The sequence below is a fragment of the Pan troglodytes genome, chromosome 1, assembly GCF_028858775.2.
Source record: "Pan troglodytes isolate AG18354 chromosome 1, NHGRI_mPanTro3-v2.0_pri, whole genome shotgun sequence".
NCBI lineage: Eukaryota > Metazoa > Chordata > Mammalia > Primates > Hominidae > Pan > Pan troglodytes.
Genome location: NC_072398.2, coordinates 91,114,703 through 91,136,453, shown reverse-complemented (window position 1 = coordinate 91,136,453; position 21,751 = coordinate 91,114,703). Strand labels below are relative to the sequence as shown.

Here is a 21,751-nt window from a genome sequence, read left to right as displayed (position 1 = left end):
TAAGTGGCAGAGCTGGAGTTCAGATCCAGTTCTGATTTCCAGCTGATATGTTTTGTTGCTCGCTCTACTAAAACCTGCCTCTACCAAATTGTCATTAGAATTCCTCATATTCTATCTTCCTCAATTCTGTTCAATTCAACAAATATTTATTTTATCGAGTACCTACTCCTGCAGAGAGACCTGTGCTGGGGGATGTTGAGACAATAGAGCAACAGGGAAGATGGAAGTTCCTGATCTTGACAAGTTTACTACCTACACTGTGGGTGGAGGTGGGAGGTGACTGGGGGGTGCGTTTTTATTGAGCACGGCACCAAGCATCTTCAGACTCATTTATTTGGGCTTTCTTGCTTCTCCCTTTTTTGGGCCATCCACCATCAATCACCATTTTACCATGGATGAAACTGGGACTTAGTGAGGCTGCACTGGCACCTGATTGACACTAAGCACCTGCACTTGCGACTCTGCTGCCTGCCTTCCCCCTGAATGAATGAGAACAAAGAAGCCTGGGGTTGCCTAGCCTATTCTTGGCCCACCTGAAGAAGGTGGGAGCATGGAAAGAGATTAAACCAAGGAAGGGGAGGCGGCTTCCCCAGAGCTCCTAGAGCTTGACTTTCGCTGTCATGACTAACAGCTGTTTGCATCTTGCCAGCTCCACTCTCTTTGGTCCCTCTGGCCCCCTCCACTCCCTTCTAGTAGAAACACGGGTTAAGTCCTTACTTTTGCAGCTCTCACCAAGCAGGGGATTTGAGAGAGATCAGCTGGCAGGTCTGGGGGACTAGAATATGGGATATCTTTGTTAAGAAACAGGTGAATTATGTATCAGTAGCCTCAGTTTCCCCAACCTCATGGGCAAGAGTGGCGGCCCCACTTCCTGTGCCCTGGCCGCCATCCAAGTGCCATCTCAGGAATGCCAACATATCGTGAATTTGTGTGCCTTGCAAATGCTTTATTGGCATCTCGTGGTGTTGAAAGTCATGTAATTATGAGCAGAATGTATATGTCGCCAGGGCTGCCTAGGCGCCCTCCCTGCGTCTCCTTCCGGGCACTGCAAATATTGAAGACTGGCTTAGAAAAGAATCAAACCTACCCACCTTGATATCTATGCACCCTGTAGATAAGGTTTTAATTGAAAATCGGTTCATCTGTTCCCCATGCCTAATTACAAGGTGCCTGCACTGCCAATGGAGCATAAGGACAGGAGCCCAGCACCCTCCAGGAAGGCCTGGGGTTGTGGTCCCACATGGGGACAGCAGTAACTTTGGCAGCTTTACCTCTTCCGCATCTACCACCTGAGGACTTCTGGTTTCTTACCCATGAGCAGGCACTGGTGTTTGCAGGGAGGACACTCCCTCAGCCCCATCCCCCTCCCTCTCTGGCTGGTGCTTCTGCAGTGAGGACAGGATGCAGCTCACTGCCTGCTTCCTCCCTTCTGCCCTGCCAGGGATACACTCCTCGCCCCCCCTCATCCTGCCCACTCCTTTCCTTTCAGCCCAAATGGGCAAAACCAGTCTCTGTTTGTCAACACCATTCCCTTTCACCTCTGGGCTTGCCTGGAGGCCACTCGCCCTCTTCCAGGGCGCTCTTTCCCCATCCTGCTTTGTACCCTCCTCTCCCGAGAAGCCCCTGCAGTGGTGATGACAGATCTTCTGCCCTTGTGTCTGTCTCCCAAGGACTTGCCTTTCGCGTCAGGCTGGAGCATCCACCACCATCTGCAATTCCTCCTCACAGGGCAGGGCAAGGTTCTGCACCTGGGGAGTGATCAGCAGGGGTCTAGGGGTGAGGGAGCAGGCCAAAGAGCCCCCAAAGGCTGATGCTCATGACCAGGAGAGGCAGGGGTCAGGTTGGCTGTCTTGCCTGGTTGGGGCTTAGGAAAAAGAGGAGCACCCAGCACCTGCCCCAGGTGTGTGCCTATGGCCTTCACCCTTAACCACCTCTCCCTTGGCCCTGGTCACATGTCACTGCTGTCACATTTGGCTCCAACAATAATTCCCCTGCTTGGAGAGCAGGAGGAAGAAATTCATTTTCCAGCTCCAGCCGGGCGGCTGTGAAATATGATTTCTAAAGTGTTAATAATGCATCATGTTTAGATAGCACTTTACATCTTCCAGAGCAGCTGGCTGGGCGGGGGTGCTGGCAGCCTGGGCTTGGAGCTGTGGGGCTGACTCCTGGGTTTCATTTCTGAACTTCTCATGTGGAACATGTGCCTACTCCTTGGTGCCTTAGTTTCTCCTTCTAAAACGGGGAAGGAATCATTCAGTCTTGGCCTTCTGCCAGGATATGGAGGTGCCATATCCCAGCATCTTTGCCACTCCCATCTCCTTCTTCCAAACCTTCATTTATCTTTTTTTCATCTTCTCCTAGGAGGACCCCAGCATTCCTTCCTTCATTCATTCATCAAACCCTAATGAAGTGCCTGTTGTGTGCCAGGACCTGAGGTGCAGAGATGTTACTGCCTTTGGGGGCTCTCAGGAGTAGATGGGATAGAGGTGTGAGTCCCTGCCCCCAGCACTGTGGCCTAACACGAAGAGAGCTGAGGGTTGACACCTCCACTCAGCTTTATTTGGGGTTTGGGGACACGTGGGATGGTCTCTGCAGGATGCCAGAGCTTCCAGGAAATCCCAGCCAGCTCTTTCTGTTATCCCAGAAAGGAAGCCCTGCCTTGTCTTTGGTGGTCTGCTCAGAGCCACTAACCCTTTAGGGCCCTTGACTTCCTAAGACCTGGAATCTTTCTCAGTCCTCTCTCCTGTGCCTTCATTTGTGTGCAAGATAAGTACTCCTGTCTTTTAATTTGTCTCCAGGGCTTTTCACAGACATAGAATATTCCTCTCTATTCATGCCACTGAGCTCTTTCCCACCATCACCTAAAGGCTTGGGAACTATTTCTCCATTAGTCAGTTCATATCCATAGCCACTGCTTCCAGGAAGGCCTCCTAGGATGATCTGAGGAAAAGAAAAGATGTGTAATAGTTTTTTGGGGTCACCCCAGGTTTCCCGATTGCTCCCACTCAAAAGACAGTTGCTCTTGAAATGCCAGAGTACCCAGGTACTCCACTCTTTGCAGCAGTTGGTCCCCTGAAAAGTATATGGAAATTCTGCTTTTGTAGGTAAAATAATATTAATTTCCAAGAGACCTGGATTTCTAGTTTCTAGCAGTCCCGGTTCTGCCACCAACTGTCTGCAGTGTCTTTGGACCTCAGTGTCCTTATGTGGAAAACGAGGCCATTGAAAAGGTAGTACCCAGGGGCTTTCTCTAACCTTCTTTGATGACACTGCTACTTCAAACAAATCCTTGGTGAATTATTAGGTAAAGAGAAGAAGCCCTTTGATAAGCATGTAATTGCCTTCCAGTTGATTGATTTCACTGGGTGAGTTGGGGGCTTGCGATTTTCTGGAGGGGAAGCTTGGCTGTGCTCAGTAATGTCCTCATAGATTGCTTGTGTCTTCAGCTGAGTCTGTGGCCTGCGGGTCTGGTCCAGAGTGGAAGCTCCCAGAGGGCCAGGCCTCGGGTTCTGTAATTCTGTTTGCACTTTGTCCTGCACCACCACTGACTCAAAGCTTTGTGGTGCCTGGGATGAGGAAGACACTTCCTTCCTGCCCTCAGCCCCTCTGACTCCTCTAACTTCCTAGGAAGACAATTCCTCACCAAGTTTTCCCAACGGGTTGCGCTGCTGCTGCTGTTCAGCTGACACCATAGCTGACGAGTTATTAAAAATCCTTCATTATTATTCTGTGCTGTCTCTCCCTCCTCCCTCCCTGCCCTGCCCCAAGGCCCATGGCTGTCACTGAGAAATGCCTGGAGGCCCCTAGCCAAGAGCTGAGGCAAGCTTTTCCACCCCCTCCCTCAGAGTGACCCCCATGGATGTTGGCAGCCAGCCAGAAGCAATGGGTCTCACCCAGGGTTAGGAATTCTGACACCTAGCTTTCTGATCCTGCTTTCTGCAGGCCTCGGGGAGCTAGTGCAGGTACTTTGCGGCTCAAAGGTCTTTATAGCAAGAAATAGTTGGAAGCCAGAGAGGGATTTTCAGTCCCTCAGGGATCTTGGTTAGGGAGACATCTCTTAGGTATGCACATTGCAGACGACATCTGGGACCCGATGCTTCATCCCCTGGGGAGAGAGTGACAGGCCAACTCCATCATCCCATTCCTGAGCTGGGGGTCCAAACCCAGCTCATCCATCACCCATCCTGATAATCAGATTTGGCTGCGGCAAGAACAGAACATAATACTCAGCTCCTCTCCCAGACGCCGCAGCCGACATGTCCTGAGAGATGTGGAGGGCCTTGCTCTTTGGAGATGCAGAGAGGGAGTGGCAGGACCCGGAGGAAGAGATCCCTGCTCCTGAGTTGTGGGGCAGATAGGAAGTGTCTACAGAGCAGTTCCACACCCTTCACAGCACCCTTCCCACTGCATGTTTCCCATGGGCACCCAATAGAGCACTCCTGCACCCTGTGTCTGGGCAAGGGATCCCAGGGTCAGCGCTGTGGGTGGGAAGATGTTTTGGTTCTGCCTTCCAAACTGGAGTCCTTTCACTTACTCCCTGTCAGATTTCTCTCTGCAGGAACGTGCCTCTTCAGATCTAACTCATTCTATTGTTGTCTGAAGCATCAAGTCCCTTTTTCCGGAGCCTCACAGCCTTGGCCCAGCCCTCAAACCCATGTTCAGCCCCAGTTTCTAGCACCCAGCCTCTGGGACAAGAATAGGACTGTAGGGGAGAACGCTCTGGGTGTCCGGGTTAGAGACAAGGGTAAGCATCCACAATTAGCTTGAGAATTCAGGGGCCAACATGTCCACCTTGGCTTGGCCTCCAGGTTGAGTTGACACTTTTGTTTGTCTCTACCTTTGTTTGCCTAGATGAATTCTAACTGAGGGCCCTCATCTCTCCAGAGGTGGGGGCAGAAAAAAACTGGGATTAGAGTTAGGTGAAATGAGATTGGGGTTAGAAAAGTGGCCTTTAGGATTAGGGTAGGGAATACTCACCTGGGGTGTGGGATTTACTAGTGCTCAGTATGAGCATCAGGGTAGGCAGGGGTGGGGACTCAGGCTTGAAGCAGCGATTACTGTTAAGGATAGAGGTAAAGTTTGGCTTATTATGTTCTTATTTATTCAATAAGCACCTATTGATCACTTATGCTGTACCTGGCTCTGAGGGGACTTGAGATGCTGTGCCTCTTCAAGAGCTCATGTTCTAGTTAGGATTTGGGGTTAGAGTGATTGCTAGGATTAGGTATGGATTGGAATTAGTGTTGAGGTGGACATTGGGTTCGGGGTTACTGTTTGGGGTTAGGGTTGAAGTGGGAATACGTTTAGATTATATGTAAACATACAGGTTGGTGTGAGGTTTCTGTGTAAGTTCCTTCCTCCAAGTCTCTGCTCCTTAATTCTCTCCTCCCACTGCTTACCCAACCTTGTCTGTGCTGTCTAAGTCTTCCTGGACTTACTGGAATCCGTTTAATGACAGCGACCATCTGCCACCCCTGCTAGTGATCAGCCCCTTCCCCTTTCCTCTCTGCTCCTCCTTCGCCTTTCCTAGCAGGGAGTCTGCATCCTGCATTCCTGGGCAGGGTTCTGATGACATCTGTCCTCTTTCACAGCTCACATTCTGGGGATCTCTGACCTTTGCCCCTCCTTCTCAATCTCCCTGTCTGTAGCCACCAGGATGAGCCAATTTCACCCATTCCCACCCTCGTTCCCTTCTACTATTGCCCTGCACAGCTTAAGGCCCTCACACTTCTATCTTTCATGCATGGGACCCTTCTGTCTTTAGCTGAGTTCTGCTTATTACTCTCTCTCTCCTCCTTTGATCCCTTTCCCATGTCCTTCCAGAAGTCCCCTGGTCTCTTACTTCAATCTGCCTGTTCCCCCTCCACTGAGACTTTCTGCTGCGCCTTCCTCCTCCTTTAACTCCCTTATGAGAGGACTCTCGACCCATTCCTCCAACAGCCTCTGCTTGCCTCTTGGGCTGGAGAAATTTCTTTTCATCTCCCCTCATCAGTAATATGGGGCAGATCCCTCAGAATTCCTGCTCTTCCTGGCAGCCCAGCCAGGAGCAAGTGATTTTGTAGGAAGAGTCATTTCCATGCAATACAAGGTATTGAAGAATGCTGGAGTGGGGGCTTGAAGCAGGGAAGTGTCTCTTCCGCTCTCATCTTATTCCAGAGTGAAATAGCATGACTCCGGTGCCATCTCCTAGCCCAGAGTTTAGGGCACATTTAGGGGGTGGCTGGATGAAATACCCAAATTTCAAGAGTGGTTTGGGAAGGAAGTTCCAGAACTACCTGAGCAGAGGTTAAACTGCTCCTGTCCCCACCTTCCATTTCAGAGAATTCTGCCTGTAAACCCACTGAGGGCTGAGTTTCCGGAGGCTTCCCTGTGCCCTGCTCTGTCCTCTACCTCTTCCTTGTTCTTGGAGCCCTCCTGTGCCCCCCTGAGAACCTAACCCCCCATCCATCCATCCATCAGAGGTTTGTGAGTTTGATTGATTCTGATATCAGGAAGCAAAGGCTGCTCGTTGGAATGCATGGCACCCTGTCCCTCTTGCTGGGAGATAATCGAGAGGGAATATTGCCTGGTCCGGGAAATGAGGTGCTAAATTTGTTGTGAGATAGGTGTCACAAGCAATCAAAACGAGCCTTTCTGCATCCAGCCCTGGACAACTAAATGAGAAATCATTAGGTTATTGCAGAGACCAGGGACAACAGAGGCGGAGGGATGAGAGATCCCCTCCCTATTCCTTGGGGGTGGGCAACACAGGGAGATCAAAAAGGGAAAGGAAGACTCAGAGATGGAGTGAAAGAGTGTGAGAGAAGAGGCAGGCTGCTTTTTCAAGGTTTCTCCTACACCTGGATGTGGGGTATCCTCTTTGCCACAGCTGCATCCAGCTCCTCTCTAGGCAGTTTTGTGTGACGCTTTAGTGGACACCTTCATCAGTCACATGTTTCTGGCCTCTCCTCTGGCATCTAGGGTGGTTCTGAGGCTGAGATGTACTGACAGGACAGAGAGACAAGTGAGCAGAGTTGGGTGCCCCCAGATCAGCAGAATTTGGGGTGAGTAGAAAAGCTGAGACAGGCTCATGTGGGAGGCTGATGAAGGCACAGTTCAGGGTGGCTGGTTTTGGTAGGATGGGAAAGGAAACTGAATACCTCCTTTATAGCCCCTCTGGGAAGACTGCCTGGAGGACGAGGATTTGAAGGTTGCATAGCAGGCTGTGGATGGATGTAGGTCTGCTAGGAGATGGTGGAGTGGCTGGCATGTGGACAAGTAGGTTGCTCTCTCTTTCTGCTAATACTTGCCTCCTTCATGGAAATGAGGGCACAGAGCTGCCCTGGTGTTCACATGCTTTGGGGTCCCAGGAACAGTCATCAGTGTGCATGCCCTAAAGAGAAAGTCTCTCCATGTGCCCACACCACAGACTTGCAATTGGTCACTAAAATCATGTCCCCCACCAATATCCTGTAAATTTCTGAGAGTGGTAAGATGAGTGGTTTTGGCTTCCCTGGCCTCTGCTCTTGGAGCATTTGTTTTCTGCCTGACAAGGAAACTCAGTCAGGCAGAGCAGGGAAGAACAAGGGCTCTAGCGTCATCAGCCCTGAAGTTCTACCTCTGGATGCTCCCTCCTCTATGCAAGCCTCTGCCTATTGACTGCTGCCATATTGAGACCTGCTCCTACAGCTCTTAATTATGGAGCCTCCACTCCAGGCTTCCTCAGCTCCCTGCAGGAAATTAACATTCTGTGCCCCCTGTACGTGTAGAATGAACCGAATTAGATGGATCGATTCAGCAGCCGGTTGGAACTGCTTTTACTTTACGCAGAATTGATCCAGATGACCCCAACCTGGGGATTCTAGGAGCGCCTTTGCAGGAAATATTTTTAATGGAGATTAATTGGAAAACTCTAGCATGTCCTGCTTATGTGCAGAAAGTGCCTCGTTCTCCCTTTTGGTGGCTGTATACCAACACTACTATGTTGACGTGTGGTAACACACGCACGCTTACCTAGACAGGTGAATGCATACAAGGACACATGTGTCCCCCCTTGCACGCAGATACAAAACACACTGACATCACCATAGGCAGCCTCTCTTCCTTTCTGATTCTTCTCAAGCCTGTCCCCAAACCTTATCAGGCTGACACACATGGCCCTGTGCAGCTTAGATGTGCCACAGCTTCCACTTTCGTCTTTCTGAATCTGGACCTCTTTCTTTGTCTATGTCCATTCTCTCCATAGCCCAGAAGTTTCTGGAGTGCAGAGCCAGAGAAATGTCCAGAAAGAGAAGGCATTAGATTTTTAAAGATGCCCAATCCTGATTCCAATTTATTTATGTGCCTGAAACCCAGCCACTTCCAATTGCTCACTGGACTCTTATGTTTCTGTGTCTTGGCTCATGCTGTTCCCTTTGTTTGAAATACTCTTCTCCCAGTTCTCTGGCTGTCGAAATATTTCTTGTCTTCAAGGCTCAATGCCATTCTGGCCGATAAATGTGCATTTATTGAATACCTACTCTGTGGCAAGCAAGACCACCTATGTCCAACTTACGAGGCTATAATAAGGGCCCAGAGCTATAAAAGGCTAACATGAGTCTCAGCCCAAGGGAAGACCAGTTTGGAAGTCAGATAAGAAAAAAATGCAATGTATTTGTTCATTCAACAAACATCAATTAAGATATTCATTCAACAAGCATCTATTAAGGCTGTAAGCTCCTGAGTGGAATAAGACCCCCATGTCCATGCCCTCAGGAGTATTCAGATTGCATGGGTTCCCACATCATTGCCCCCCATCAAGTCGGCCCTGATTTCGTCTCATCAGCATGGGCTACCACTGCATGACACTGGTAGTCTTTCAGCACTTATTTGTTAACTAATTTGTCTCCCCTGATAGAATGTGATGAGCAGGCAACTTCCCATTTTCCAGCTTGCCCATCCCATCAAGCACACTGTTTGGCTTCCAGGAGAGCTGTGCTCAACATACCAGCCAGGCTGAACTGTTTCTAGGATCCTAAAAGGCCTCACTTTCCCAACTTCACACTGCTGTCTATGCCCTCTGCCTTCCCAGGACAGTTTCTTCTCCCTTCTCTCTCTGCTTACCAGGAAAACTCCTACTCATCCCTCAGATCTTGTCAAAGACATCACTTCCTACAGGATTCGTTCCTGCACCTCAGGTACTTTCCTCCATGTTGCCCCATCATGGCCGCTGTCGCACTGTATGGACTTGGTGCTTGGGTATGTCTACCAGACTTGAAGCTGGATGATGGCAGGACTAGGTCTGTCGTGTTCACCTTTGTATTCCAGGGTCCAGGACAGTGTACAGTATGGTAGGCATTCAATAAGTATTTATTACATGAATAGATGTATGTTGAATTGAATTTATTTTCTCTGGAGGGTGGTGTTTTATACATTCATCCTTAATTCAGAAAAGCAAATAATAAGCTTTTACTGAGCACCTATGGTGTGTGTGGATGATGCACGACTAAGATTACATTTATTGCCTCAAGAAGTTTGCCATCTATTCGTCTGGAAAAGGAGCCAAAATAAAAAAAGTTATAGCTGCAGACTAGACTCCAGGTCTGAATCCATATGATTATGTTCAAGTCCCATTACCAAGTCTTTGGCGTCGTGGTTAACTGCCATGGGGAAAAGGTTTTACTTATACCTTTGACTTCCATCCTAGACTGTTTTTTGACCTGTTCTTCCCCCTTCAGATGGCCCTGTTTAAAGAATTCCTTCCTTTAAACTTTGAGTCCACCCTAATTGACCTGTTACAAATTGATTATTTGATGGGTGTAAGTCCAAAGTAAGAAGAAAATTTATGGTGTGTAAATAGAATGCTAAAGCATCAGAGTTGAAAGGAATCCTAAATATTACCTAGAGCCCTCTGGAGCATTGCTGCCAGGTGGCCATCCAGCCTTATCTTGAACACCTCTAGTGATGGGAAGCCTCTGCTATGTGCTATTAGAAAATTTTATGTGAATAACAGTATCTATTCCTTGGGATCTACAACTGTTAATGTCTATCCTAGGGCTTGTATGGAAGGGACAGTGATGGGGTCTGGGGACACACCTGTCTTATGGGCATGTCTAGTGTCTGCCAAGCCAGCCTTTCTTAGAGGCACTAGTGGAGAGCCAGGGAGAGTTGATGTCTACAGCATTCATCAGAGCCCCATACCTTCCCATATTAGTTGCTCACCTGGCTCATAGACTCAGATGGTTCATCTGGAAATTCCAGCCTCTGGAAGGAGAATAATGTCTAACACCTAAACCTGCTGGTCTTTTTTTTTTTTTTTTAATTTTGAGGTGGGAAAGAGGGGCAAGGGGAAAGAGGGGGGTGGGAGGTGAGGAGGCATAGAAATGTAATAAAGCTTTTAAAATTAGAAACAGAGAGGGGTCCTTCAGAGTGCTTGCCTGGTATCAGAAGATCTGGATTTACTTCTGGTTCTTTGGTTTCAGGGTCAAGGAGAGAATGCCCTCCTCACTGTTGCCCAGCTCTTTGTGGATTTCTGAGTTGAGGCTGTTTATTCAGGAGACTGTTCCTAAAAGTGCCAGGAGACCTCTAGAGAGGGTCTGGGACCAGCCTGCATTTCTTCCTCGGCTTCCAGCCTGTGGCGGGGACCCAGGCACCATTCTGGCTCTTCTCAGATTGTGCTTAGAAGCTCTGTTGGTGACAGTGGTAACTAAGAATGCTGAAGTAAGCAGTGGGAGGTTTTCAGAGCAGAACTTGCACTTGCCTTAATTATGGAGCCTGTAGGGAGGTGTCGTGCCCAGAGGGGATGGCTTTACTAAAAGAAGGGAATGGGGTTAGACTCCAGGAAAAATTTTGTGCCTGCCCAGGAAAAGGCAGGATGGCAAGAGATGAAGGAGTAATTGACCTCTCTTCTAAGAGGTGAGGTTAGAGAATCCCTTGAGGACGCCTGCGGAAGGGAGGTGAGCTGTGAGCCAGCCTTGGTTTGTGGGGAGACACAAAGGCCCTGTCCTCTGTTGCCTTCTGTGTTACCTCATATATAGCCCACCTCATTCTCTTCTCTCCCTCCTTGGCTAATCCTTTCAAAGCTCCCTTCCATTTCCCAAAGACTTCATTCCTTTTCTTCAACCTAGAAGCTCAAGACCTTCAGATGAGGCCAGAGGGTGGGAATCGCAGCCCGGATTTCTGCCTGTGGGACCCCACTGCCTCTGCCGCCTGCCCTCTTTCCCCTCAGCTTTCTCCAGTTTCTTCTCTCTTGTTCTTTTGTCCTTCTTATTTTCGTTCTCATTTTCCTCTCCCAGATGGTCTCCTTACTTTATTCCTTGATTCTCACTTCTCATTTTTTATCAAATTTCCCAACCTTCTTTTCCATAACTCCTCTCTCATCACCTTTTTTTTTTTGTTTCTTCTTTCAGTGAAGGAGGGTTTCCAGGAAGAGCCTCTTCTTGCCCCACCATCAGTGCAGGAAGAGTAGGCTTTGGGATGTGCCCTGCCTCTAGAGAGGGGCCCTCTGTCATTGTGAGGCTAGTGCCAAAGCCACCAGGAATTTGGAGACATGCCAACCTCACATCCCTCCCTCCCTCCCTGACCCTCAGCTCCTTCAAAATAAAGAATGTTGGAGTGGCGACCATCAAGGCCTTTCCCACCTACCTCCAGTCATCATTCTAATTCAGTTCTCTTCTCTTCCCCTTGCTTGTCTCTCTGTCCTGTGCTCTGTTTCTTTCATACCATAGTGTCCTCTTAGCACCTTTCTTCCTCACCTGACCTTAAAACAATCTTTAACAGCCTCTTGCTTACTTTTCCCACAACTAGCTTTCTCTTTTATCTCCTTTGCTCTCTATTTCTGCCTATGACTCTTTCTTGTCATCTTTTTTCTCTTCCCAGTCTGACTTTGCACATTGAGGCATCTCCTTCAGTGTCCCGCGTCTCAGTTTCCTTCCCTCCCACTGTGTGGACCCTGGGAATTGCTGGAAAGCCAAGCCTTGGACCCTGCCTCCATGTGCTCCTGTAGGTCAGGGAGGCAGGTGCAGGGCCTGGATGGAGAGGACAGAGGCTCCCCGTCCCTTTCTGCTTTCCCACCCCAGCTTCTGGTGCCTTTCTCCATCTCTTGCAACCTTCTCTGGCCCTGGCCTAGTTTCTGCTCTCTCGCCTCCTTCCTGCTCTGTCTTTTGCTCTCCTTCCTCTTAGCCTCCTATCTGAACTAAGTCCCTACCTGCCACCTGCCTCCTGTCTCCCCTACCTCCCTTCCCTTGCCCACTAAAGCCAGATTGAAATTCAGGTTTTCAGCAGAACCATCCATCAGCCCTACCACCCGCTTTCTGCTCCCACCTGTCTGTCATACCTGCTATAGCCAACACATTTAGGCTCCCCATGCCATTGTCCTTCCCATAAAACATTCTCAGGAGCCCTTGCCAGGGTACATTTGCATAGAGCTGTCCTACTAGGTCTGGCGCAGGTGCCCTGAGCTGGAGGTTCAAATGGGGCAGGTGGGAGTGTTTCCAGCATCACTTCCAGCCTTTTCCATGTAGAGCTCAAAGTCCTGTGAGTGGGCCTGGGCTGGCAGGTCGCTTCAGGGATCTCAGCTGCCTGATCTCTATCCTCCTTGCACCACCATGAGCCCTACTGGAAGGGATGTGAGAAACTCTGATGGGAGCTTCTAATGGGAAAGGAAAGGATGGCCTCTCTTCTCCTATGCCGGATACCTCATCTGGGTCCTCAGCCTCTGTCTTAGTGACACACACCCACAGACCTCCCTCCACATCCCTGCAGGATGAGGGAGGAAACGCCCCAGGGAGGAAATGCCAAGATGGGCCCAGGTACATTAGTTCCTCCCAGCAGTCAGTGCTGAGTCCTTAAGTGTCCTCAAGGTTTGACCGAGGCCCCAGGTCAGCAGGAGGCAGGGGTGCAGTCTGAGGACATTAGAGATGGGAAGGCCCCTGGGGGCCAAGTGAATCTTCTCCTCCCTTTTACAGGCTAAGGAGCCTGAGACCCAAATAAGTGAAATGAGCTCTCCAAGTCACACAGCAAGTTGGTGGCAGAGCCAGGACCAGACAAGCCCACGTCTCCTAACTTCTGGCTTAGAGTACTTCTGTCCCTTCCTGGCAGGACTGTGCTGGGCTGATCCCCCTTGCATTTTTCAGGGCTCTGTTCCTGCCTCTTGAGGTGACTAATCCATAGGCCCAGAACAGTAAACCTTCTTGCCCTGTCACTGTGAGCACCAGCCAGCCCCTCCAGCCAGCCGCTGCAGCTGGCCTCTGTGGTCTGCTCAGATGCAAGGAAACCAGGCCAGACCATGGCCACTTGTAAAATCCCATCTGGTCCCTGGAAAGATTCCCCTACGGCTGTCCCTACCGTACCCCCAGCCTTAGAGACGGACAACAGGGAGGCGGTGGCCAAGCTGCTTGGATGAGGGAGGAGAGATTGATTCTTCTGTCCATGGCTTTGGCTTCCTGGGATGAGAAAGGACCAGCAGTGGGAAGGCGGTAAAGGTGGATTCAGTCTGGGCATTTGAGGCTCCTACTGTTCAGTGTCTTTTTCACTGCAAACTGTGAAATGAAGCCAGAGAGCTTTGGTGGGCAGAGACAGGAGGTGATAATAGTCCTTAAATGTTTACAAACTTGTCTTTGGGGAATGCCGTTTGTCATTTCTCTCTCTTCGTCTGATGTCCATATCACCTGACATCTACGTGTAGTCATTCCTCTGAGATTATCCACTGAGAGCAAGGCAGTGGAGTTTTCTGACCTCTGATGCCTCATCTGTCAAAGGAGGGGGTTAAGGGTCTCTAAAGTCAGTCACATCAAAATTTGACATTTTAGGATTCTGGGCTGGGCTGTGTATAAGGCAAAATCAACAGACCCAGACCCCTCATCCGCAGTAGCTGGGCAGGCACAGAGCTTTACTCTGGGGAGCCTCTGCCTGCCTCCATGGCCCTTGCCAGGTTTCTTTCTCTGGATCTGTCCTCACCCTGCCCAGCCCCAGCTCAGCACTCCCCTCCCTTCCTCCCTCCTTCTTGCCTTCTCTTCTCCTCTATCAGAAGTGCCAATCTCTCCCTTTCTTCTCTCCTTCGCCCTTCGATGGCCCAGCCTAGAGAATTGAAATCCTCTTTCTCTGAGAGAACCCAATGTGAGGGGACCTCTCTGGCTGTTGTATTTTTCATAGAGCAAGAAAGGAATGACTGGGGTTGGGGGGAAAAGAGTCCTGCGGGGGTGGGGAGAGCCACGATGTGAGAGCAGAGAGGGAGGGAGAGTGGAGTGTGGAGAGATTTAGTTCCATCTGAAAGCTGTCTGTGCGAATCAAAGGCTTCCCTTTGAACCAGCAGCACGATCTGGAGTGGAGAGTGTGGGGACTGCTCTGGCCCAGGGGGTTCATTACTGCTCGTTTGATAAATCCGGGGAGACAGGGCCTGTCCTCCACCACCCCCTACTTCTGCCGCCTGGTCCCCTGGCATCTCATGTGCTTGGCCCCATTCCCTCTCTGGTTCCGGGCTGGCCTGGCAGCCCAGGCTCTGGGAACATGACCATCAGGGCACGTGTGCAGAGACACGGAAGCAGACGGGCATCCATGGGTGCAGAGACAAGTACTTGAATGTGGGAGGGGTGTGTGTGCGCATGTGCTTGCTGGTAAATGCATGCACTTGTGTGTTATGGTACGTGTGTCCCTGTAAGAAGTGTATGACGTACTTGTGTGTGTGTGTGTGTGTGTGTGAATCTAAGCATTTCCAGCCCCTCTAGGATAGATTTAGAGGTCACTTCCTAGTTCTTTGTCAAAAATGGGATTCGACCTTGTTGTCCTCCCGGTCTTTGCAGGAGCAGGAAGTGTGTTCACACACAGGGACTGGCCTAGCTCTGGACCCCAGTGCTGTGATGAGGATGGAGCAGGGAGCTGGAGAACAGGGATAGTCGCCCCAGGAGGATCAGTGTTAAGAGGGAGAGAGTGCTCCAGGTGAGGGGACAGTATTAAGGGGAGGTGGAGAAGCCCCTGGGGACTGGTTTTGCACAGTGACCTGAATCTGAGCTGGGAGGTTCCAAGAGAAGACAGCAGTGGCCAGGCTGCTGAGATGGCATTCCAAGGGAGCCAGTGGCCTGGCTCCTTGCTGTGCTCTCTGTCCGATACTTACCAGCTGTGTGACTAGACGGAAGTTTCTTGATGTCCCTGAGCCTTAGCTTTTTTTATTAAGGATAGTAATTGTGCCTACCTTATTGGGTTGTTGTGTATAAAAGTGGCAGTGGATTAGTGAGCTGCACAGAACAGTCATTGGCCCTTTATAAGCAGGGGCTACTTCTGCTGGTAGCTACTGGTGGCCTGAAGGTTGGTGCTTTATGAATCACCAAAACCTCTCTGGATGCTGTTGACAGTCGTTCCAGCCTTGGCTACCGCTCCTCCCTTCGTGTAGGGACATCTAGACCAAGTCTTCTATGTTGGTGGCAGTGTGTGGGGCAAGTCCTGCGTGGCTATAAAGTGCTGGCCAGCCCAGAGCTGAAGAGTGCAGCCTCCCAGGAGGTAAACAGGGTTAAGATGGGAGTGTAAGCTGTAGGGCAGGAAGAAGGAGTGGTAGATGGCAGAACTTAACTGATAGTTCTCTTCTGGGTAGAGGTCATGAATCTCGTCCATTCCGGAGAGACATCCTGGATATCCCTGTAGCAGAAAATACCTGAGTTCACATCCCATCTCTGCCACTTAACAGCTGTACCTTAGGCACCCTCAGCCTTATTTCCCTTTTCTATAAAACAGAGATAATAATAGTGGATTATTATGCAGAAACAATGTCTACAAGGCATCTGCCTCGGTGCCTGGCACATAGTTGGCATCTTATAATTGGGAGTGTTTATTATTAAGGAACATTGCTGGGGTTGAAGGGTCAAGGAAGATAAATCAAAGCATCTCTGTTATCCAGGGGCTCCCAAGAGTGTGGGGGAGACAGAAACACATACATATGGGTAACTTTTAATCCAAGGCAGGCTGTGATAAAGTGTTATAACCAGAGGCCCCAACAATGCAGTAAGAGAAGAGGGAGGGAATGATTCCCAGTCTGAGGCTAGAGGGGCTTTGCCTTATGGGGTGTGGGTGGTGAGGGTTGTGGGCTAACCTGAAAGGATGGATGTCTGAGAGAGAGGCAGAGAGGATGCTGGTGGGCGATTAGGGTTACCTCACCTCTCACCTTGCCTCACCTGGGGAAGAAGCACAGAGCTGCCACGCCAAATTCCCTATTGCTCTCCTAATTTCTCCCCAGCGTCCCTCTGTGCTCCTCTCACCCCTCAAGACTCTGATCTCCTCCACCTAATTAGACTATTCACCTGCCTGCAAACCCTGGCTGGGCCTTCTCGTAATTTCCTATCCGGTGAGAAAAACAGAGTGTCCAACCCTGGGGCAGGAGATGGGGTGCTGCCAGGGCCCCCAGCTCCCCTCCCACCTCTGTCTTTCTCCTGGTCTCCATCTCTCTGCCTTCCTTCCCCCCTGCTTTGCCTTGGGTTTCTATTACTCCATGGGTGTCTTTGTCTCACTGGCTCCTCCTGGCACTTTTCTCTCTGGATTTCTGTCGGCCCGGCCTGCGTCTTTTCCACGCTGGGCTCTTTCCTACAGAACTCGCCTCTTCCCTTCTCACTCTAGTCTCCTTTCCCTCCTCGCTCTCCCTCTGCCTCTGTGTGGGTGTCTGTCTTTGTCTCTGTTTCTCAGCGTTGTCTGCGCCTCTGTCAGCCTTCTGGGTACGTGTGGGTGCGTGTGAGTATGTGTGAGTGTGCGTGCCCTGGCACACGGGTGTGCTGCTCAGTTTTTCTCTGCCTGTCTTCACAATGACTGCTTAAGAGCTCACCACAGCTGTGATGGTGTCTGAAGGCAGGGAGGGAGCAAGATCAAAGCAGGTGGGAATACACTTAAAACATATGCGCAGAATCTCACTGGCTGGCCCCAGACTGGAGCTGCCAGAATTTGACCCAGCAATGGTCTGTTTTCACTGTATGTCTGTGGTCAGGACCTTCCTGGTTCCCCTCCCACCTGGCCCCCGGGAGGCCACCTTCCCACCCCACATAGAGCAGTTTCCTTGTGTTTCTGTTTGGCACTGGTTTTATTTCCTGGAAGGGGGCGCAGGCATAGGGACGGGATTGAAATGTCATCCTCAGTCCAGGGCAGGCTCTGCTCTGTGGCGTGGATGGTGGACGGCCAGGCAACCAGGACCTGAGAGGCAGGTGTGCACACAAATGTGTGCCTAGGACACTTGCTAGGCCACTTGTCCTGGGTTTTTAGTGGCTTCTTGACACTCAAGGGCAAACCAACACCTCATCCCCCTTTTACATTGTAATGCTACTGGGTCCCCTCTCCCCTTCCTGCTAACTGATCAGCCATGCCCTGTCCGAGGCCTGCACCTCACTGCTCAATTTCTAGGCTTTCTCCTCTGCTCTCCCACATCCCCCTCGCCACCACCATATGTCAGAACCGTCCAGAGCCTGTTTCCCTTGCCCTTCCCTTCTCTGCTCCACATTCTCTTTTTCAGGGAGCTTCCCAGGACCGACTCCAAGTTCCACCCAGCATTGTTCCTCCTCTCACTGAGAGGAGGGTGCTGTCCTCTTCACCCGCCCAGCCTGTTTCTACCTCGGTGGAAGTCTGTGAGCCTTCTGGGGTCAGGGGCATGCTCTGCCTCCTTTTCTGGATGGTGGTTTCACAGGCAGGACTGTGGACTCGGATTTGCTCACTCTCACTCCCTCAGTCAACAGACATATTTGGAACACCTGTAGTGTGCCAGGCAGCAGGCCCTGCACCTGGTGATGGGCTTGACTATAAGTGGCACAGTCCAGACTCCTGGAGTTGCCCCTGGGGCAACAGCAGGGATGGGGTGGCCAGTGCAGTGTGGGCCCTACTACAGCAGAAGTGAGACGTGAGTAGGAAGGCCTTGAGGGAACTACACGAAAGTCACGGGAGACGTCCCAGAGGAGGTGACTGTTTGAATCCTGAGGGAGCAGGGGGAGCAGTGTCCACCCCAGGGAAAGGCCTGTGCAAGGGCATGAAGAGGTGAGAAAGGCCTAGTGGGTACAGATCAGAGAGAACAGGACTTGGTGAAGAGAGACTTGGGGCGTTCCTGTAATCATAAGCCAGGTCGGCATAACCCAGGGGCATCTGAACTCTATTTGGGATTCTGTGTTGGCTGCAGGGGCTGTTTTGGGACCAGAAAACATTGCCAGTGGCTTTAGTAGGCTCAGGATCTAGGCTGCCTTTCCATCCAATTAAATTCCCGAGATGTCTTTACTTCCCCTCCTTTCTGGACTCTGCAAGGTTATTACTTCCATCCCCCTGTGTCTGGACTGAATTGCTTCAGTCAGGCCTAAATCAAGAGGAAACTTCAAAACTCCCAGAAAGTCAGATACCACCTTCTTTGTCATGTTCCTATTGAGGTTTCCAGTTGTCCCTCTAATTGTCTAACTGTTCAGGAGAAATAATGATCATAGCTGCCATTTAGTGCATACAGGCAAGGGACTGTACCACGCATAGCATACACCTCATCTCATTTTACTTTGACAGCAATCCAGAAATAGACATTAACATTCCCCAGTTTACCAGGGAGGAAAATGAAGCTTAGCAAATAACTTGGCCAAGGTCACTGGGTGAGGAAGCCACACAGGCAATATATAAACCACAGTCTGTCTCCTAAACCTGTGCTCTTAGTATTTGGGCACAGAGGGATTTGGCGTTCCTCAGTCCAGGCTTGTCATTGTACAGGTGAGCAAATGGGGGCCCAGATGAGGAATTGACACACCCAAGGTCACACCACTCCTCATCTCCACAAGACCCCCGTTTCCTGATTCTTACTTCAAGTGCTTCCCATCTCCATCTTGCCGCAGGGTCAGCTGCTTCTTCATTCCAAGTGGACAAGGAGCCAGCTGCTCACTGTCCTTGAGAGACTTCAGTGAGATACCAGGGTGTCCAGGCTCCATGCAGGAAAGCCATGCATATAAATTCCACCTCTGAGCCAGGGCTCACCAGCAAGCCCACTCTTAAGCCCTTGACTTGGGCTCCGGGGGCCATGGGAAGGAGAAACGTGAGTGTGGAGAGTTTGCAGCATATAGCTGCACTAGAGAAATGCGCAAGGATATGAATAAATTTGAATAATAATGAGGACAATGCTTGAATTAATAATGTTGGCTGCTCACCTGACCCACCCCTCCCCCAGGATCTCAGCACCTGCCACCCTGATCACTCAAAGGGGATTATCCTTTAGAAGACGTGAATGAGAGGTCAGGTCAGCAGACTTGAGGAGTCACTCATGGAGTATGGGAGAGGGAGCCTGTTTCTAACTTCCTGGCCCCTGCAGACCCAAAGACCTAAATTTGCACACTTAATCAAGAGTAAAGAGTCTGCCTCATGCTAGATCACATTCTGGTTATCAGTCCACTCTAGGCCCCAGCCACCTCTTTTTCAGACTCCTTTGTGTGCAACAACCAGTGGGGATGGATGTCGGATGTTCAGGAGATTCAGATGGGGGAGAGAGCTTGGCCTTCTGCCTTAGAGGAGATGTTGGCATTCTACTGGAACAGATAGGGCAAATGTCCTCACCTACTAGTTGCCCTCTACCCTGCGACAAACAAAATCATGGACATTACCCCTGATCATTTGAGAGAGGAAACCCCGTACATAGTGATAACAGCAGGGCCGAGTGACGCGACCGGTTATATTTGCCCAAGAGGCCAAGGAATTGGGCTAGGAGGGCTTCCTGGAAGAGGCACATGTAGAGCAGGTTTGAGGAAAAAAGGAGAAATGGGGCTGGTGAAGAGAAAGGAAGGAAGGAGATGAGACTAGGATCCCACTTCTGTGGGGGCTTAGAGGGACATCTTGGAGTGGGGAGGGGTGAGTTAAGTTTGCTTACACACAGGAGTGATGATGGGGCAGATAAATTTTAGAAAGCTCTGTTAGGAAAAGGTCAGATTTGGGGATTGTGGCCTGTGCAGATTCATGAGCTGTAGAGGGAAAGAAGAAGGAGGAGGCCGTGACTTTTGGGGAGAGCCGATTTCAGTTACCTGGTATGACAGGTTGGGAGCATGGCAAGGAAGTCCCAGAACTCTCCTTTGCTGTCCTTCAGTCACTCCCTTGTCCCCCTTCTCCTTTCCCCACAACTTGGCAAAGGAACCTGAGCCCCATAGCTCACATAGCTCTGCAAGGAGCCTAGGCCTGCCCCACCACTGGGGCCGACCAGTGCTGGTTGGAGCCGGTGGGTGGGAGTGGTGGGGGAGAAAAAACCCGCAATGCAATTCCCTGCTCCATTTAGGCTCCACAATTAAAGGCAATTACTCTGCAGTTCTCTAATCAAATGCTCCCGGCCGAGCTGCCAGCCGGGCAGCCATGTGTAGCTCCCACAGCCGGAGGGAGAGTGGAACAAAGTCACATGGCCTCTCAGCTCCCACAGTGAAGGAGGCGGGGTGTGTGCAGGTGTGTTCATGTGTACACACTTAGGCCCCCCTGCACTTGGGAGCAAAGGATGAACACACAGAGCAGGGCACATGTGCCAAGAAGTGGGTTCAGAGCTACTTTGTTTTGGATACACTTTCCACCCAGGAAGCTTCTATACACACATGTGGACATGCTGGCTTTATAGTATCTACCCTGATGTATTCGTGGAGGAATTGTACCTGGCATAGTTGCACATGAGTGTTGGTTCACATTGACTCCCATCAGCTCACATGACACGTGTCTCAGTAGGAGTCATTAATGTGGGGGTGGGCTGGGGCAATGGGTAGTAGAGGAACAGCCAGGACCTGGATGCAGGGGCTCAGGTTCTAATCCCAGCTCTGCCATTAACTTGCCCTTGAGTAAGTTACTCTCCTCCCTGGAAGTCAGGGTCCTCCTCTGTAAAATGAGAGGGTTGGACTAGACCCATTTTTAAGGCCCTTATGTAACAGTGCACTGTTTTCTGTGATTGCTGAGCACTTCAGCTCCTGAAATCCATTCCCATGGGTCTCAGAGGGAGGAAGGAATAAAGGGTAAGGACGTGGCATCTTGGAACAAAGGGGTTGAGGCTGAAGGGGGGCAGGGACCGGAGAGTCCCCATCCCCAACTGGAGGCTCTCCCTCCTTCCTGCTGCATGGTGAGGGGGACCTCTTAGAGGAGCCCCTCTCCTTACTCATCTTACCCAGTGCTGGCTTTGGCTTTGCAGGGACCCAGACCCGCTTCAGCCAGGAGCCGGCTGACCAGACGGTGGTGGCTGGACAGCGGGCCGTGCTCCCCTGTGTGCTGCTCAACTACTCTGGAATTGTGCAATGGACCAAGGACGGGCTGGCCCTGGGCATGGGCCAGGGCCTCAAAGGTGAGTGCCTGGCTACCCAACGTCCAAACTGTCCCATCTTCTCCGCCATTCCCCACTTCCAGCATAGATTCCTGGACTCACCATCCCTTAGTTCCCTCACCACCCTCCTCTGTGCCACAGCCTCCCCTCTGTCTCTGCTACTGAGCTCCATTTCTACAGCTTTCCCACCCTGCAGCTCTACCTTTCCTCCCACTGAGGACTGACTTGAGGAAGGCAGTACGAAGCCTGAGAGGTCAAGGGAAACCAAGAGACCTTTATATAAGAGAGTTTCAGGCAGACACAGACCCTGTGAGGGGAGCTGCAGGCAGACAGCTGTCTAGCAGGAGGTGCTGGGAGACTCCAGAGTCTGCAGCAAGGGTAGGAGAGGGCACAGGCAACTTCTGTGTCCCGCAAGTGTCTCATGCCGGCCTGGCTCGGCTCCAGCCTCTCTCCTCCCCGCTGCCCAGGCGATGTCTGCTCAGAGGCCAAAAACTCATTTTAATATCAGCCTGAGCATTCATTTATTTATTCATTCAA

At 50.8% G+C, this 21,751-nt stretch overlaps 1 protein-coding gene across 2 annotated transcripts in view; it reads left to right on the top strand.

Moving 5' to 3' along the window:
* KIRREL1 (kirre like nephrin family adhesion molecule 1) overlaps window positions 1–21,751 on the top strand; it is a 101,633-nt gene that overhangs the window by 60,515 nt on the left and 19,367 nt on the right. For both annotated transcript variants that reach the window (XM_003308524.7, XM_009434931.5), the window contains exon 2: window positions 21,086–21,235. In XM_003308524.7, the coding sequence (XP_003308572.2) occupies window positions 21,086–21,235 (150 nt within the window). The remainder of the gene's footprint in view (window positions 1–21,085; window positions 21,236–21,751) is intronic.